General features: G+C 39.7%; 1 protein-coding gene across 17 annotated transcripts in view; it reads left to right on the plus strand.

The window, feature by feature from the left end:
• Positions 1-18,499, plus strand: part of RAP1GAP2 (RAP1 GTPase activating protein 2) — a 1,157,030-nt gene that overhangs the window by 763,896 nt on the left and 374,635 nt on the right. For 10 of the 17 annotated variants that reach the window (XM_073616723.1, XM_073616724.1, XM_073616716.1 and 7 more), the window contains one exon: positions 492-579. In XM_073616723.1, coding sequence (XP_073472824.1) covers positions 492-579 — 88 coding nt within the window. The remainder of the gene's footprint in view (positions 1-491; positions 580-18,499) is intronic. The other 7 variants (XM_073616725.1, XM_073616718.1, XM_073616721.1 and 4 more) reach the window with 1 other exon arrangement.

The following is an 18,499-nucleotide window of genomic DNA, read 5'->3' on the forward strand; positions in this document are numbered from 1 at the left end:
AAATCTATCTGTGAGTTCCTGGGTGTAAGGCACCTGAAATTAGTTTTACCTTCATCACCTGGGCTATAGGACACACACTTTCCGAAGTCACAATGGAATTGGGGTAAGATGTCGTGTTTTGCATTTAATCAATTAGGATCATTCAGTTAGGTGATGCACAGAATAGTAAACATATGAAAAATACATTATACAATAGCAACCAATCAGAATTCAGTATACTGTAGTGATGGCAGTGAAATATAGATTCTGATTGATTTGTAATGGGTTAGCATAATTTTCATAGTGCTCCTTGACTGTGTTCAAGTGTTTATTCAAGCAGGTCTTTAGTTTGAACAGTTAATAGTGGCTATAATTGTATATACTGTATGGCTTACTGTAAAGTAGAGATAGTATGGGGAGAATGTGAATATGAAACTGTTCAAAATACATACAGATATATGATATTCAAATGTATTATATCACTTTGTTAATATGTGTCTCCTTTACATCAGCAGAAAACAAGAGCTATCAAACTCTTCAGAAGTCACAGTGCCGGATCGTCCAGTGTCACCACCAGCCACAGCACCACCAACCATGAAGGTAAGTGCGTATTCTAGAATGTGTTAAAACATGATAACTTCACAGAGCTATACCATGTGAGAGAGCTTTACTTTTTTTTTCTTAGTTTTATTCTGTGTGCCTCATCTGTGTGGAAATATGGCCTTAGCTGACTCACAAAAGCAATTACTTCATGTTATCAATGCATATGCTTCATAGGCTATTTCTTGTAGTATCTTACTATTGTGTGATGTTTACACACTTCTGGAAAAGTCACTCCTTAAAATACCACTAGCGTCTGCATGGCAACAATTGTGAGATTTTAGGAAGTGTCTATTGAGGAATACAAAAAAAAAGCCTTTAAACGTGAGCTTTAATACTAATTCATGAGATCCATATTGATAATGAGAAATGGAGGCTTTTAGTACTTAAAGTATATTTAAAGTAATTTTTTTATAGTTTTGCCTACAGCAGTAAATGGTCAAAACCCATCCGTTTTAGTTTTTTTTTTTTTTGCTTTTTTGCAATTGGGGAGATTTTCCTTCAGTTCCAGTTCAGTGGGCACTATAGAAAAAAAAGCAAATCACTGAAACATGTGTCCCCATTAGAAGATTTTCCTCTATTTCTGTTTTTGGGGAAAAGTCAACTTTGGATTTTTAGTCCCAGTGACAATGGTCACCAGGTCAAATAACAGGAGTAAATCAACCTAAAGCCCCTTAAATACAGATCATGTCTGGTCCAGTCAGCAGGGGATCTGTTAACAGAGCACCTGCTGAATTGGTGCAGAAAAGATATTAGTTTTGTGACACATGTTTTTGTTCTTTTATTTTTTATTTTTTGCTGTATATAAAAACAGGAGCTTTCTGGACTTGTATTAGATGTATGGGCATCTGGATGTGAATAGACTTGCGTCTGTTTACATCAGACTATCTCAGATCTGTCAGATTTAGGTCCAAAAAAGCAGAAAAGGATGCAGACCTTTTCCATTTTTCGGACCTGGATGAATTTGTAGGTTATTGAATGTAAATGGATTCAAGTCCGTTTACATCTACTCGCCCATAGAAAAACATGTAGCCCTCCAAAATGCTGACAGTTGGGCCTGATTGGACTCCCCTATATGAAAGCCAGATGGGGCAGAGTCAACAATTAAAACCAGACAGGGGCTCTAAACTCTCACCACACTAACTAAAGCTAAAAAATACATAGTTTTGACTTTAGATACAGTTCAAGTATCCGGTGAATGGAAAAAAGAGTAATTAATCACCTATAGATTATGTTTGTGATTTAAAAGCTTTTATGAGAAAATGATCCACAAGTAAAATAAGGAACACTAAATATGGTTGGCATGGGTGGAGGCCAGATACCTTACGGTGTAGTTTTGTGTTGCGGCCCCTTCCTCGTGTTCCCCCCTCTCCCCCCCCCCCCATCTCCCTTGGAATTTCTCCTCCCACGATTATAATATTTGCTGTGCTGATGCTGGTCCTTATACTTGCCAGAAGGGTTAGAAACTCTTATATCCTATGTTTCTTACTAGTTGAATCTCTGTCTAATGTCCTTGAGATACTTAGGCCAATCTATGTTAGATGCAGTACATCGTTCTCTTGTAATATCTACTGCTATTCACATGTAAATGGATGTTTTTTTTCAATAAACATTCCTTCTGTTCAAAAAATAAAATAAGAAATATAGTGTACTCATGCATTTTATTGAATTTATCTTATAGTTATTTGTTCAGTTGGCTTTGGGTTCTGCTATGTGAGCAGATCGGGGGATCTGGCTTGCTTTCAATGACCAGGTGACAGAAGTGCTTCAAATCATACTTCCACTTTTGCAATCAAATTTGGGAAAACGCCACTATATGTTTGTTATGTGTTCCCATTCACACAAGCATTGAGGAACATATGTCATATGTGGAACTTTTTAAGATGCCAACAGTATGAATACAAACATTCAAACATTGCTTAAAAATTACTGTATTCTAACATATACTGTTCATTAAAATATATCACTGTAAGATACTGTACATGGTAGTCGTCATCATCAACGCACATTAGAAAAGTTATTTGTATGGTTGCTATGCAAATACATCACTTATTAAATGATTGAAATGTGTTCATAGATATATCGTTCAAGGTAGTTAGTCAGTAATTTCTTCAACACGTTTCATGATGATATAGAAATAAACACGGTACATATGAACATTAGAGTACATGAAGAAGTGTGAAAACTACACAGGCACATCATTCACCATAATTATGCTGCACTCACATGTTGCACCCCCACATGTTGGCTATGTAGTTTTCACACTTCATTTCCTGTAATACAGGGGCGTCCAAACTTTTTTCAAAGAGGACCAGATTTGATGAAGTGAACATGCGTGAGGGCTGACCATTTTGCCTGACATTCTTTGAACCATTACATTAAGGTCTAAGTGTGTTCATCCGAGCACTAATACACTGCCCAACAAGAATTCTCTTGCCATTGTGGCTGTGTGTGGCGAAGAGATGAGCCTGGCATGTTATTTGAATATATATATCTTTTTGGGCCCCAACGAATCCCCGAGTGACGCTCAGGACTAAGGATGAGTTTGGGCGTGTTATTTGAATATACCGTATTTATCGGTGTATAACACGCACCTTCACTTTAAGAGGGATGTTTCAGGAAAAAATATTTTAAATAAAGAATTGTGAAGCAAAATAAGGGTCAGTGCCCATTAATGCAGCCTAATCAGTGCCCATCTGCAGCATCACCATTGCCATGAATGCAGCCTTACCATTGCCATTAATGCAGCCTCTCCATTTCCATGAATGCAACCTCCCCATTGCCATGAATGCAGCCTCACCATTGCCATGAATACAGCCTTAACATTGCCATGAATGCAGCCTTAACATTGCCATGAATGCAGCCTTACCATTGCCATGAATGCAGCCTTACCATTGCCATGAATGTAGCCTCACCATTGCTATGAATGCAACCTCACCATTGCCATGAATACAGCCTTACCATTGCAATGAATGCAGCCTCACCATTACCATGTATGCAGTCTTACCATTGAAATCAATGCAGCTTTACCATTGCCATGAATGGAACCTTACCATTGCCATGAATGCAGCCTCACCATTGCCAGGAATGCAGCCTCACCATTGCCATTAATGAAGCCTGACCATTACCATGAATGCAACCTTACAATTGCCATGAATGCAGTCTTACCCTTGCAATCAATGAAGCCTTTCCATTACCATGAATGCAGCCTTACCATTGCCATGAATGCAGCCTTACCATTGCCATGAATGCAGCCTCACCTTTGCCATGAATGCAGCCTCACCATTGCCATCAATGCAGTCTTACCATTGAAATCAATGCAGCTTTACCATTGCCATGAATGCAACCTTACCATTGCCATGAATGCAGCCTCACCATTGCCAGGAATGCAGCCTCACCATTGCCATTAACGAAGCCTGACCATTACCATGAATGCAACCTTACAATTGCCATGAATGCAGTCTTACCCTTGCAATCAATGAAGCCTTTCCATTGCCATGAATGCAGCCTTACCATTGCAATGAATGCAGCCTTACCATTGCCATGAATGCAGCCCCACCTTTGCCATGAATGCAGCCTCACCTTTGCCATGAATGCAGCCTTACCATTGCCATGAATGCAGCCTTACCATTGCAATCAATGCAGCCTTACGATTGCTGTGAATGCAGCCTTACTATTGCCATGAATGCAGCCTTACCATTGCCATGAATGCAGCTTCACCATTGCAATGAATGCAGCCTCACCATTGCCATGAATGCAACCTCACCATTGCTATGAATGCAGTTCTACCATTGCCATGAATGCAGCCTTACCATTGCCATGAATGCAGCCTTACCATTGTCATGAATGCAACCTCACCATTGCCATGAATGCAGCCTTACCATTGCCATGAATGCAGTCCTACCATTGTCATGATTGCATCCTTACCATTGCCATGAATGCAGCTTCACCATTGCCATGAATGCAGCCTCACCATTGCCATGAATGCAGCCTCACCATTGCCATGAATGCAGTCTTACTATTGCAAGCAATGCAGCCTTACCATTGCCATGATTGCAGCCTCTGAATGCAGCCTCACATATGCCATGAATGCAGCCTTACCATTGCCATGAATGCAGCCTCTGAATGCAGCCTTACCATTGCCATCAGTGCAGCCTGATTGATGCCCATCTGCAGCCTCAGAGGAGACAGGGAGGGGGGACGAGACATGCGCCAACAGATTACATACAGGAGAATCTCCTGTTTACACGGAGGCCTCTTTAATACAAAGTCCCGCCTCCTGTGATACACAGAACGTCCAATTCCAACCCAGGAAACTAGACTTCCTATTACAAACGCTGCCGAGTAAACAGGAGATTCTCCTGTATGTAATCTGACGGCTCTCATCCCGCCCCCTCCCTGTCCCCTCCCTGGGGGCCACAAAAGATATATATATCCAAATGACCAGAACGTGGGTCACAGTTGGCCCATGGGCCGGCCTTTGGACATGCCTGCTGTAATATGTAGCATTTTTTTTCTATATATTAGATTCTCATTTTCCTGATTAAAATAATTGTGCGTAGTGAGTCTGTCCCAAGTCTGTCTTCATTAACATACAATAAAAGAAGCTCAGCCTCCCAACTTTTAACCCTTTGTTAGGACAGACAGTGTTCAAATCGAATTACAATTCATAATGAAAATTTGCCTGCACAGTACAGACAGGGTTTAAAATGGCAAATACAGCTACCCAGCCCGATCATAAACAGGGAAAATTACCTAGGACCCAGGGCCCAGGATAGAGCATGTAAAAAAGGTAAAAAGCAGTTTTTTTATATTTTATTTAAGATATGCTATGTGAATGGGGGCATATATCAAATATTAAGCAGATGTTATCCCAATTTGGCTGCAAAACTGGAAATACACTTTAATTACATCTATAAAGGATCTTTATTGTGGGGGGGGGGGGGGGGGGGGCTTACTGAAATGTGTTAATGGATTGACATAACCTTTAAAACAGTAAACTAGCACATATTGTGTAACATATCCTATCTTCTAATGATGAGTTGAGGTAGTGCAGCAGTGTAAGAAAAGAACACGTTATCTCCACGTGATGTTATTCAGACACTAGAGTAGAGTAGACACTACACATGTGTGTACCATGCTACACCCACACTGTATAGGTCAGAATGTATCTGTGGTTTGCTGTATTTTGGGACTACTCCCCCATGAAAGCATTTTTTGGCTTCAGACTTATTTGCCTAAGTCATTGCAGACAAAGAACACACCTTTAATACACATTACACTTAACTTGCCATAATGGATACAGAGCTGACTTCCAAGCATAGGAACATTGTTAGCAAGAGAGAGTACTAGTGCAGGTCCATCAATATCAATCTCTGTTCAATTATCCTCTTGTTGACTTCAATGGAAGTAAACTTAGTTCTTTGAAGCCACTTTCAGTTTATTTGTCTGACGTTTTAGAATATGAATATTTTTCTTTATACATCAATTTGCCATTAGGCAGCATATATTTCAAGGCAAGATCTGGCCTAACCCTTTTGGGATCAGTGTTTATTGATGTGTAGATATCCAGATCAAATGTAGCAGTACCGGTATGCTTAAGTTAACTGAACTATGACTAACAATAATCCACAGATTACAGACACAGAGGGGTTAAAACAAGCCTTCAGACCTACAAAAGGTGAGCACAGGTGCAGAAATGCTTTCAGACATTTTTAGATTGCGGGATTGCAATTCCAGGCTTGATCACAATAATCACAGTAGGTTACACTTAGGTTACACTTATTTGAAGTGTAACCTACTGAAGTTCATTTTATGGATGTGCCGGAATTACCCTTGTTACTTTATATCATTACATTTATTTCTAAGCTAAAGTAGTTCAGACCCACCCCAGTTATGATGATGAGACTTATTTAATACCTAATGTACCTAATAATTAGACCACATGTGCTGTGGTGGAGGATATTACTGAAGCCATCGGATAACTGAATGACAGGAATGGCAGTGATGAACACGGTGACTGGAGAATAGTTTTGCTTTTGATCCTTAAGCCTGATAAACACGATTGGATTTTCCGACGGGAATTGTGTGATGTTGGGCAGTATTCCAACATGATAAAGACCCAAAACACAGCTCTAATGCCCTGTACACACAGTCGGATTTTCCGACGGAAAATGTGTGATAGGACCTTGTTGTCGGAAATTACGACCGTGTGTAGGCTCCATCACACATTTTCCATCGGAATTTCCGACACACAAAGCTTGCTATAAAATTTTCCGACAACAAAATCCATTGTCGGAAATTCCGATTGTGTGTATACAAATCCGACGCACAAAGTGCCACGCATGCTCAGACTAAATTAAGAGACGAAAGTTATTGGCTACTGCCCGTTTATAGTCCCAACGTACGTGTTTTACGTCACCGCGTTCAGAACGATCGGATTTTCCGTCAACTTTGTGTGACCGTGTGTATGCAAGACAAGTTTGAGCCAACATCCGTCGGAAAAAATCCATGGATTTTGTTGTCGGAATGTCCGATCAATGTCTGATCGCGTGTACAGGGCATAAGACAACTACTGCCTTGCTAAAGAAGCTGAGGGTAAAGGTGATGGACTGGCCAAGCATGTCTCCAGACCTAAACCCTATTGAGCATCTGTGGATCCTCAAATGGAAGGTGGAGGAGCGCAAGGTCTCTAACATCCACCAGCTCCGTGATGTCATCATGGTGGAGTGGAAGAGGACTCCAGTGGCAACCTGTGAAGCTCTGGTGAGAACTCCATGCCCAAGAGGGTTAAGGCAGTGCTGGAAAATAATGGCGGCCACACAAAATATTGACACTTTGGACCCAATGTGGACATTTTCACTTAGGGGTGTACTCACTTTTGTTGCCAGCGGTTTAGACATTAATGGCTGTATGTTGAGTTGTTTTGAGGGGGGCAACAAATTTACACTGTTATACAAGCTGTACACTCACTACTTTACATTGTAGCAAAGTGTCATTTCTTCAGTGTTGTTACATGAAAAGATATAATAAAATATGTACAAAAATGTGAGGGGTGTACTCACTTTTGTGAGATACTGTAATATATATATATATATATATATATATATATATATATATATATATATATATATATATATATATATAAAATATATATTATATATTGTAGCAGAGTGTCCCAGAGAGAGCCAGGAAAAGTCCTGTTCGGGGTTTATACGTCTCCCAGGCTCCTCTCATACACGTTCAGGGATCTCTGACCCACGATCCAGTTCGGATCTTGGTCCTCTTCCCCAGGCCAATTTAATCTCACCTGTGACGGACAGCCTTCGCTCTCTGCCTGGGAAACACAGACAACACTGGTCTATGAGAGCAAAAGGTTGTTAAAAAGCTGTTAAGCTGTATCTGTGGAAGCTGTCAAGCGGTAGGCTTGCTCAGCCTGGTAGTTAGCACCTGTGTATATTGTGTAGTTAGTGCCGAGACATGGCTAGTTAGTTAGTTTTTTGAAACACTGTACAGCACCTGTATATAGACTTATATATATCACCAATAAACACTGCACTGTTTGTCACTACCTCACTACTGGATTTGGTATCTGTGCCTGAAAGACTGCTTATCCCAGGGAATTTTGTACCACCTACACCTGTCCCCCAGGTTACAATATATATATATATATATATATATATATATATATATATATATATATATATATATATATATATATTTTTTTTTTTTTTAACTGTAAAAATGTACGTTTCAGTGGGACAGTAGATGGTGTCAGTAAGTAGGGCACAGGACAGTGTCAGGCGGTGTCAGAAGGGCAGAGTTTGGTGTCAGTTTTTAATTTTTATTACTTTTTACAATTTTTTAGGAGCCCTATTGGGGGGGCTTAGGTAAAATATCAGGTGTCTAAACCCCTGATGTCTCACTTTGTTAGACAGAAAAAGGGATTGAGGACTGATTCCCCAGTCCCTTTCTCTGCAGCCTTAGCTGCACTGGACAGTGAATGCATGAGAAGTGCTCTGTGCTGAGCAGTACAGATCATTCACTGTGTTCATTCAGAAATGGAACGCTCTTTAAATTACATATTTACCAGCTCCTTCCTCCGCTCTCCATCCTGAAATAATCCCCGCAGAAGCTGGCAAAGAGGAGAGTAGGAAACTTGGCTATTGAGGCGGGGGCCGAGCAACAGGGAAATCTGCGCCGCACGGGGTGATTAGGGTGTGCCCAGGCACATCCGTGTGTGACCACACCTATGCTTTAAAGTAAAGCAACATTACAGGTCCATGAGACTGTAAAAAATTCAGAAAGGGCTTTGGAATTTGTATTATGTTGTCAATGCTGATGCTGGATAATAGCAATGAAAAAAAATCAACCATTTGAACACCATTTATTTTTTAAGTCTTTGAATCTGGCAGAAACTGCATGGAGTCATAACTTCCCAGCACTGCTTTGTGTCGGAATACTTAAGATAATTATTTAAAATGGCAGCACCCAGAGTGAATTAGATTACACTGCAACATTAATCCTTTGTTATGGCTAGAGACTCACTTTAATTTTATAAAATATGTACAAATATTTGCTAAGAAAAAATAGTATTCCTACAAATAATAATCATATACATTTTCAAGTTCTAGATGGGTCTCTTGTGGAGATCCATATCTGCACTGCAATGTACAAATAATACCATTTAATAAACCTACCCAGCTGTACACATAAAAAAAAAAAAAAAAAAAAAATAGGATTAACAATTTCATGAGCACAGTTGCATAAGTTGTATAAAACACACAATTCAGGTGTGTGTGGGGGGGAGCACATAGAAAAAAGAAACCTTTAAAGTGATTTCATATTTTAATCATACAGAGACCAAATTAGCCTTGTGCCACCGCTGGCCCCAAGATCCATCATTAGCCATACCTTATGGAATGCTCTACCTTCTCTTGACCTTTACTATTAAGATGACGTTCCATGGGGGGCATACTAAGGCAGGCCATACATAGGTCGAATTTCAAAAGAATTTTCTTTTGAAAATCTTATCTAAGAATTTTCATTCGTATTTCACACCATTAGTGGATTGCAGCAACAGCCGATTTTCATGCGGCAATCAAATTTGAGTAATCGAACATGTTGGAAATTTTTTGAAAAAACTAACGATTTTCTAATCAATGATGGGAGAATCGTGCGAGAAATATCATCGAAAAAGAAATGCGCATGTGCAAGAAGAGAAAATTCCAGGAAAGAAAAGAAGTTTTCCAGCCACGAAAATTAATTTCTGTAGCAACATGAGGTGTAATTGAAGGCTTGGTTGGCTGAATTTCGAAATCAATGGTGGCACCATCGGATCACAAAACACACAAATTTTCTGATTTTCAAAAGAAAAATCTTTTGAAATTCGACCAAGTATGGCCAGCCTAAGTATTAACTACAACCCCTGGCAAAAATTATGGAATCACCAGTCCCTGAGGATGTTCCTTCAGTTGTTTATTGTTGTAGAAAAAAAGCAGATCACAGACATGGCCAAAAACTAAAGTCATTTCAAATCACAACTTTCTGGCTTTAAGAAACACTAAAAGAAATCAAGAAAAAGAATTGTGGTGGCCAGTAACAGTTAGATTTATAGAACAAGCACAGGGAATAAATTATGGAATCACTCAATTCTGAGGAAAAAATTATGGAATCGCCCTGTAAATTTTCATTACAAACACTAACACCTGCATCAGATTAAATCTGCTTGTTAATATGTAGGTAAAGAGGGTAAATCATCACGCAGTGTTGCACAAGATGTTGGTTGTTTACAGTCGGCTGTGTCTAAAACATGGACCAAATACAAACAACATGGAAAGGTGGTTAAAGGCAAGCATACTGGTAGACCAAGGAAGACATCAAAGCGTCAAGACAGAAAACTTAAAGCAATATGCCTTGAAAACAGAAAATGTACAACAAAACAAATGAGGAACAAATGGGAGGAAACTGGAGTCAACATCTGTGACTAAACTGTAAGAAACCGCCTAAAAGAAATGGGATTTACATACAGAAAAGCTAAAAGAAAGCCATCTCTAACACCTAAACACAAAAAAACAAGATTACAATGGGCTAAGGAAAGGCAATCGAGGACTGTGGATGATTGGATGAAAGTCATATTCAGTGATGAATCTCGAATCTGCATTGGGCAAGGTGATGATGCTGGAACTTTTGTTTGCCGTTCCAATGAGATTAATGCAGACGACTGTCTGAAGAAAACATGCAAATTTCCACAGCCAATTATGATATGGGGCTGCATGTCAGGTAAAGGCACTGGGGAGATGGCTGTCATTAAATCTTCAATAAATGCACAGGTTTACATTGACATTTTGGACACTTTTCTTATCCCATCTATTGAAAGAATGTTTGGGGATGATGAAATCATTTATCAAGATGATAATGCATCTTGCCATAGAGCAAAAACTGTGAAAAAATTCCTTGAAGAAAGACACATAAGGTCAATGTCATGGCCTGCAAACAGTCCGGATCTCAATCCAATTGAAAAGCTGTGGTGGAAGTTAAAGAAAATGGTCCATGACAAGGCTCCAACCTGCAAAGATGATTTGGCAACAGCAATCAGAGAAGGCTGGAGCCAGATTGATGAAGAGTACTGTTTATCACTCATTAAGTCAATGCCTCGGAGACTGCAAGCAGTTATAAAAGCCAGAGGTGGTGCAACAAAGTACTAGTGATGTGTTGGAGTGTTATTTTGTTTGTTTGTTTTTCATGATTCCATAATTTTTTCCTCAGAATTGAGTGATTCCATAATTTATTCCCTGTGCTTGTTCTATAAATCTAACTGTTACTGGCCACCACAATTCTTTTTCTTGATTTCTTTTAGTGTTTCTTAAAGCCAGAAAGTTGCCATTTGAAATGCCTTTAGTTTTTGGCCATGTCTGTGATCTGCTTTTTTTCTACAACAATAAACAACTGAAGGAACATCCTCAGGGACTGGTGATTCCATAATTTTTGCCAGGGGTTGTAATCACTTGTATTGGTAATTAAACGATGTGCCAGTATTGCACTGCACAAAGTAACCACAATGTATAGTAATGAATGTGATACCTCCCTTACTAGATCCTAAAGCTTTTGCAAATACCAACCACTATACAAGAAAATAAATGCAAATTTTGCAAGTTCTGGGCTACTAGCATTTTTGCGTTCTTTCAAATTGTAATGACATCATAATATGAACATTTAAAAGTACATCCTGGATTCTGTTCCACCTTTATACCTTTTTTCCTGTGCCACTCATGTGCCCTGGAAACCTGTAGATCCACAATAGCTGGCCAGGTTCCTAGGGCCTGTTATACATTCTTTACTTAATAAATAGTCTTTGCCAGGATGAATAGTGATTTATTACTCATGCTCTGAAGAGCACTATACAAAGCCAAATCAGACAATGACTTATTCACCATGGCTTGCTATGTATCTGATAATACCTGAGGCACTGGAAGTCACCCAGCAGTCAGCATCCCCCAGACATTGCTAGTATATGACTTAACTGTTGTCATCCAGAATCTGGGAAATGAGTTTGGGAACCCTTGCCGTATTTCTTCCTGTCATGCTCACACAACATTTCACAATAAATGTCATTCTGACAAAATTCTAGCAATAAGGATGCAAGAAGATGTCCAGAAAGGTGACGCAGACAAGAAAGATGTCTGGAAGCAGAACTGAGGCCCTGTATTTGTGACATATATCCTCATCTCTGTCTAAATGTATGTACTAGAATATACAGGTTTATAACAGCATTGTTTAAAAAAAAAAAAAGAAAACCTGAAAAAAAGCTACTTCAAGAAAGATAGTGAAAATTATTATTACACTTTTTTCTTAGTCCTTCACATATCTACTAGTGCTTCTTGTCTAAGGCCCCTTTCAAACCAGAGGACCGAATGGATCCACCTGTCAGTTTTTCAGGCGGACCCAATCGGACCCTCCAGTCTCCTCTATGGAACGGTGGGTGTCAACAGAGCCGCCAACATCTGATATGATCCTATCCACTAAAAACAGACGGATGGGGGCCATTCCCCCCATCCGCCAATTGGATCGGATGGCAGTGGGGTGTAAAGCGTTCCCTTTACATCCGACCGTAGAAGAGAGCAGGCTGTGTCTGTGCGCTGCCCAGCAGGGATCAGTGGACAGATTCTCCGTTGAGCAGGCAGACTCCAATGAAGCCCCCCCCCCCCCTTGTGGAAGGTGCTTAAATCTGGCTATTCTGGTAACCACCTACTCTGCGCTAGATACATTGAATAGGATGGTTGTGGTCTGCAGCAATATTCAGATCCTCTGGCCAAAATATTTATTTTCTCTAGTGGCTTCTGCTCATTTCCTCCCCAGAGACTTCTGTAGGGCTTTAACAGAAGAAGGACCCTTAAAAATCTATGAAGACCAGGTATGCAGGTGTGTCCAATAGAAAGAAGATTTCATCTGAGGATTAGAAGACAACTGCAGGCCACGGCTCTCTGATTTGGGTAAGTATACATCTGGGCTGGTTACTTTAGGTCATGGGGGATCATGCAGAAAGGAAACTTGTATTTTATCTGAAAGTACAGTTGTCCTTAAACCCTTTTGTTAGCAGATGTCTTTTCAACCTAGATGCCCAGACCAAATTTAGCAGCATCACTTAATTTGATGAATACATAATTGTCTACCTTAACCGCTTGCCGACCAGCCACCATCATTATACTGCAGCAGGTCGGCACGTTTCCTTGAGTCATCGTAGCTATATGTCGGCTCCTTTAAGTGGGAAAGCTGGCACGCGCACGCGCCCGCTGCACTGCGGGGGGTACCGATGCTCGTGGCCGATGGTCTTTCTCTTTTTTTTCCATTTCCTCACTCCTAGGGTTTCAAAGTCAACAAAACAGGGGCAGAAAGTGCATACATAATATATTTACAGGCATTCACAAATTCAGACCATAGAGGGCAGCAGATCCCTGCATTATTTACAGTAACAAAAGATTTCTTTGGTATACTGTTCATATCATTTTCTTGCTGGTGTTTTTTTCATTATAAGCCATAAACTGAGATTTTCCCAACCAGGATTCCATGGAGCACTGGAATTTCTCTAGAGGTTGCTAGGGGTTCCTTGAGCAGTGGCAGATTTATGTTCTACCTACAATGACCACCAATGTAAAGGGGCTTCTCTTCACTGACCACCAATGTGAGGGGGCATATTTACATTGCCACCGATGTTACAGAATGCTTCCACTGATGACTAGTGTGATGGGGCACTGTGATTTTCACAGTTTATGTTTTTTGTGTCCATTATTATTTTTTAATTTCATTATTATTGCTGCATGGAGCAGGGGAGTGTTGTAAAATAATCTGCTTTGGATATCAAATACTCTTGTTATGCCATTTGCTTTATTCTTCTACAACTTACTGATCATACTGTACCACTGTACCAAATGGGCAGCACAGTGGTGTAGTGGGTAGCACTCTCACCGTGCAGTAAAAAGGGTTGCTAGTTCGAATCCCAACCATGACACCACCTGCCTGGAGTTTGCATGTTCTCCCTGTGTCTGCGTGGGTTTCCTCCGGGTACTCTGGTTTCCTCCCACACTCCAAAGACATGCTGGTAGGTTAATTGGCTTCTGTCCAAAATTGGTCCAAGTATATGAATGTGAGTTGGGGACCTTGGATTGTGGGCTCCTTGAGGGTAGGGACCTATGTGAGTGTGTGATGTATGTGTGGAGTGCTGTGTAAATTGACACACACCCACACTCACTCTGGATGGACTGGTGTCTTTATTCAACCTTACGAAATATGTACCGTGACCTGTAGCTATAGGGAGAGATTTACACAGATTCTGTGTGCACCAGCTTTAGTAAATCTCCCCCATTTTTTTTAGAAGGGGTTCCCTAAGATTTCAAAATTATTATAAGGGTTTCTCTAGGGTGCAAAGATTGGACAAAAAAAAGTTTACTGCGGTTATTTTTAGAACATTTTTTTATTGGATGTATTTTTTTCTGTCTATTTGTTCTTTTCTGTCTGTGCTTCACTTTACCATTCGCAGCAGGCTGTCATTGTCCCTCGTTTGATGCACTCATTCAGGTGTAACCTCACAGAGGTTTCAGATGACAACAGGTTAATTGTTCAGTGCCAGCGTCACATCTGCAAACACAGCAGCCTTTGCAAATTGAATTCTTTACAGGGCTTTCTGTGTTACTGCTCCATAGGGCATAATGTTCTGGGTAAGGGTAGGGGAAGGGCAGCTGTCCTTTTGTTATTGATGTACCATAGCTGTCGCACACGACATAAGCTCTTTTATAATGGGGGTTGTTTTGTTGGATCATTAATTGCTTTCTTTTGTTTTGTGTAGAAGGCTTTTAAACAAAAGACAGACACAGCCTCCTAGAGTACTGAAGAATGAAATGTCTCTTTTTTTATATAATTGTCACAACAAGCAACCCAGACACCCAATCTGGGACAGGCGGTGCATGCTGAGAACGCAGTCATCTACAACTGCAAGACAACATATTGCGTAGGTGCCTAGATGTTTTCATTCAGTGGTAGAAGTACTGCCATGTCCACTAAAGGCCATAGGCTGTAGGAGCCCCACTATGGATTATACCACCCCCACCAAGGCTAAGTACACCTGGTAATATTTTAGGATAATTGTTCTGAAAAAGATAGGTTAGGTAAGATTAACAATGCTTCATTTTTCTTTGTGACTTACACTATAGGAGTCCTCCCATCACATGGAACTGGAAATGGCTCAATTATGCCTAGCTGTCAAATGATACACAGTGAATAATTGTTTTTACTTGGCAAGTAGATGAATGGGGGGGGGGTCAAGGGCTCTTTTGGTGTCTCCATCCACCACTAATGTAAATAGTTCCATAAGTGGCTGACAGACCAAAGAATTACATTTTGCATTGAACAGCCTTTTTTTTAAAAAAAAAAACCTTTTTATGTTATATAGCTTTGTTTATTATTTTATTTGTCAATGCTGTCAATTCTGTATTGTAGTGTTCTTCAGCTTCACACAAAATAATAGCATAACAAGGCTTTATGATGGTAATAATGTATAAAAACCTTCCATATAATCTGCATTGGGGACTTTGTCTGGAAAGGCGCATCAAGCACTGTAGGTGTGGGCAGATTGATGGTATTTTGCTTGTAAAGTATTTATCTGTGTTTTACGTACTGATATAGAGCACTTTGAAGTCAGTGTTACTGCATAATATATAGGTTGCCATGAGCAAAAATCTCACTCACTTCTTATGACCCTGTAAGTTTTTCTTCAAACAAAAACTTCAGTTCTTCCTCGGCATGAGTGCTCCACAGTGCGAACACATTTGCATACTTTTGTTTCAAGGTTGTCTTGTGTGCACATCAATAGTCCTCACTGTGCAAATCAGATTCCCTTTAAACTAGGCGATATTGTGCACCAAGATTACAATGGCTCAGGTATCCGCAACAAAGGGCTATGCAGTACTGACATGAATTAATTCTGTTCTATTACACTTCCTTGAAATAAAACAGTTGGAGGAATTGAAAATGATAGGAAAATAAAGTTATGATAAAATATGCTTATTAAAATGTAGGCTCTTTTTAATTTTCTATAGATTCCTAGTGAATTGAAAGACTGTTGGGAAGTCCTTTTTTAAATGTCTCTATCTTTGTATTAAGTGATGGGGGTTATGTATTACTTGTCTGTAGAGAAGAGCAGATTTTTTTAAAATATATCCATTCATCCAATATGGTTTACTTCATTTAAAGTGCATATAAAGGCATATCTGTCAGGTTTTTATTGCCATCTGTGTCCCGGCTGGAAATATTAAACCTTCTGTTTGTCCTTGTGACTATTGCTGCTCAGACACAGACAAGTAATGCATAATACAAAATTTGATTTCCCATCACTGAGTCATCTCAAGAGAAAGAAATGATAGGTACTGAGGCACTCTTCCCAGGACACTATTGAGGGCACTTTTTTTCTGAGGACAGAAATCCAAAATATTAATGTTTTTCATCAGAGTAAGGTGATGTGAAATATTTCTGTAGGAATTCCCCTCACTTTGGGGAGATTTCTTATTGTTTCCTGTTGTATCTCCAGGACAGGAAGGATGTGAAATATCACAGATACCAAAAATAGTCTGATAGAGGCTTCTCTACTCTGAATATAATATAATATAATATAATATAATATAATATAATATAATATAATATAATATCTTCAGAGTAGAGAATATAATATATAATCGAATATAATAATATAATATAATATAATAATTATATATAATATATATAATTATATAATATATAATATAATATAATATAAAAACAGTTTTTGCTATATATACGGCACACTTTACACTTTATTCATTTTTTTTTGTTTTCATACCTCTTCCACTGAACTTTAGTGGCATCCCAGTCTTAGTTCGTAGGGTTCAATATTGAGTTGTCCCACCCTTTGCAACTATAACAGCTTCTGGGAATGCTGTCCACAAGGTTTAGGAGTGTGTCTATGGGAGTGTTTGACCATTCTTCCAAAAGTGCATTTGCAAAGTCAGGCACTGATGTTGGACAGGAAGGCCTGGCTCACAGTCTCCACTCTAATTCATCCCAAAGGTGTTCTATCGGGTTGAGGTCAAGACTCTGTAGCTGGTCAAGTTCCTCCACCCCAAACTCGCTCACCCATGAGCTTGCTTTGTGCACGGGTCCAAATCATTTGGTGGAGGGGGGATTATGGTGTGGGGTTGTTTTTCAGGGGTTGGGCTTGGCCCCTTAGTTCCAGTGAAGGCATCAGCATACCAAGACACTTGGTGGGAACAGTTTGGGGATGGCCCCTTCCTGTTCCAACATGACTGCGCACCAGTGCACAAAGCAAGGTCCATAAAGACATGAATGAGCGAGTTTGGGTGGAGGAACTTGACTGGCCTGCACGCAGTCCTGACCTCAACCTGATAGATCACCTTTGGGATGAATTAGAGCGGAGACTGCGAGCCAGGTCTTCTCCATCATATCAGTGCCTAACCTCACAAATGTGCTTCTGGATGGTCAAACATTCCCATAGGCACTCCTAAACCTTGTGGACAGCCTTCCCAGAAGAGTTGAAGCTGTTATAGCTGCAAAGTGTGGGCCAACTCAATATTCAACCCTTCATAATAAGACTGGGATGCCATTAAAGTTAATCTGTGTGTAAAGGCAGGCGTCCAAATACTTTTGGTAATACAGTATATGTGTATATGTATATGTATGATTTACAGCAGTGATTCTCCCTAGTGACAACACCCTCGTTGGATGGCTTGGTCCAAAGTTTGGAATTCCCTCAAGGCAAGCTGCTACTGCTGTGCTGTCTCCATACTGACATAGTGCTCTGGTAATCATTTGGCGTGCTTTAAATGTTTACCTGTAAACCAAAGATTGAATATACTATTAAATATATAAGCAAAAACTTATGGACATTAAATTATAGCAAGCAACATGTGTTGCCTGCTTTAATGCTTGGTAATGCAGGATTGTGTTATTATTACTTTTACTTCGTGTCCTGGGGTAAGTTAGTTTTCAAAACACCATAAAATCAAATCTAATGTTGATGGCCATACACATGGCACTACTATTTCAACATTTTAAACCACTGTCAACTAACTTTAAAGCATAAATAATGAATTGGATGATAGCAAGGGTATACATGACACTCTCAGGGTCCAATAGAGGAGTTTGTCTAGGGCACCTGGAACTTTGCATTGGTGTTTTTTACCCTTCATTATAGTGCCCCTAATAAAAGCCTCTTTCACCTTGTCATATGTTCCTTTCCTTCATAAAGTCCCCTTTAAATGGTCATTGATAACTTATTACCCTGATGCAGGTCCCCTTAACATTGATAATTAGTGAGACTGATTTATTCAGCACTTACCTGTGTTTTACTTTGGCTGGAAGAATAATGCTTATTTAC

The sequence above is a fragment of the Aquarana catesbeiana genome, linkage group LG02, assembly GCF_042186555.1.
Source record: "Aquarana catesbeiana isolate 2022-GZ linkage group LG02, ASM4218655v1, whole genome shotgun sequence".
Lineage (NCBI taxonomy): Eukaryota > Metazoa > Chordata > Amphibia > Anura > Ranidae > Aquarana > Aquarana catesbeiana.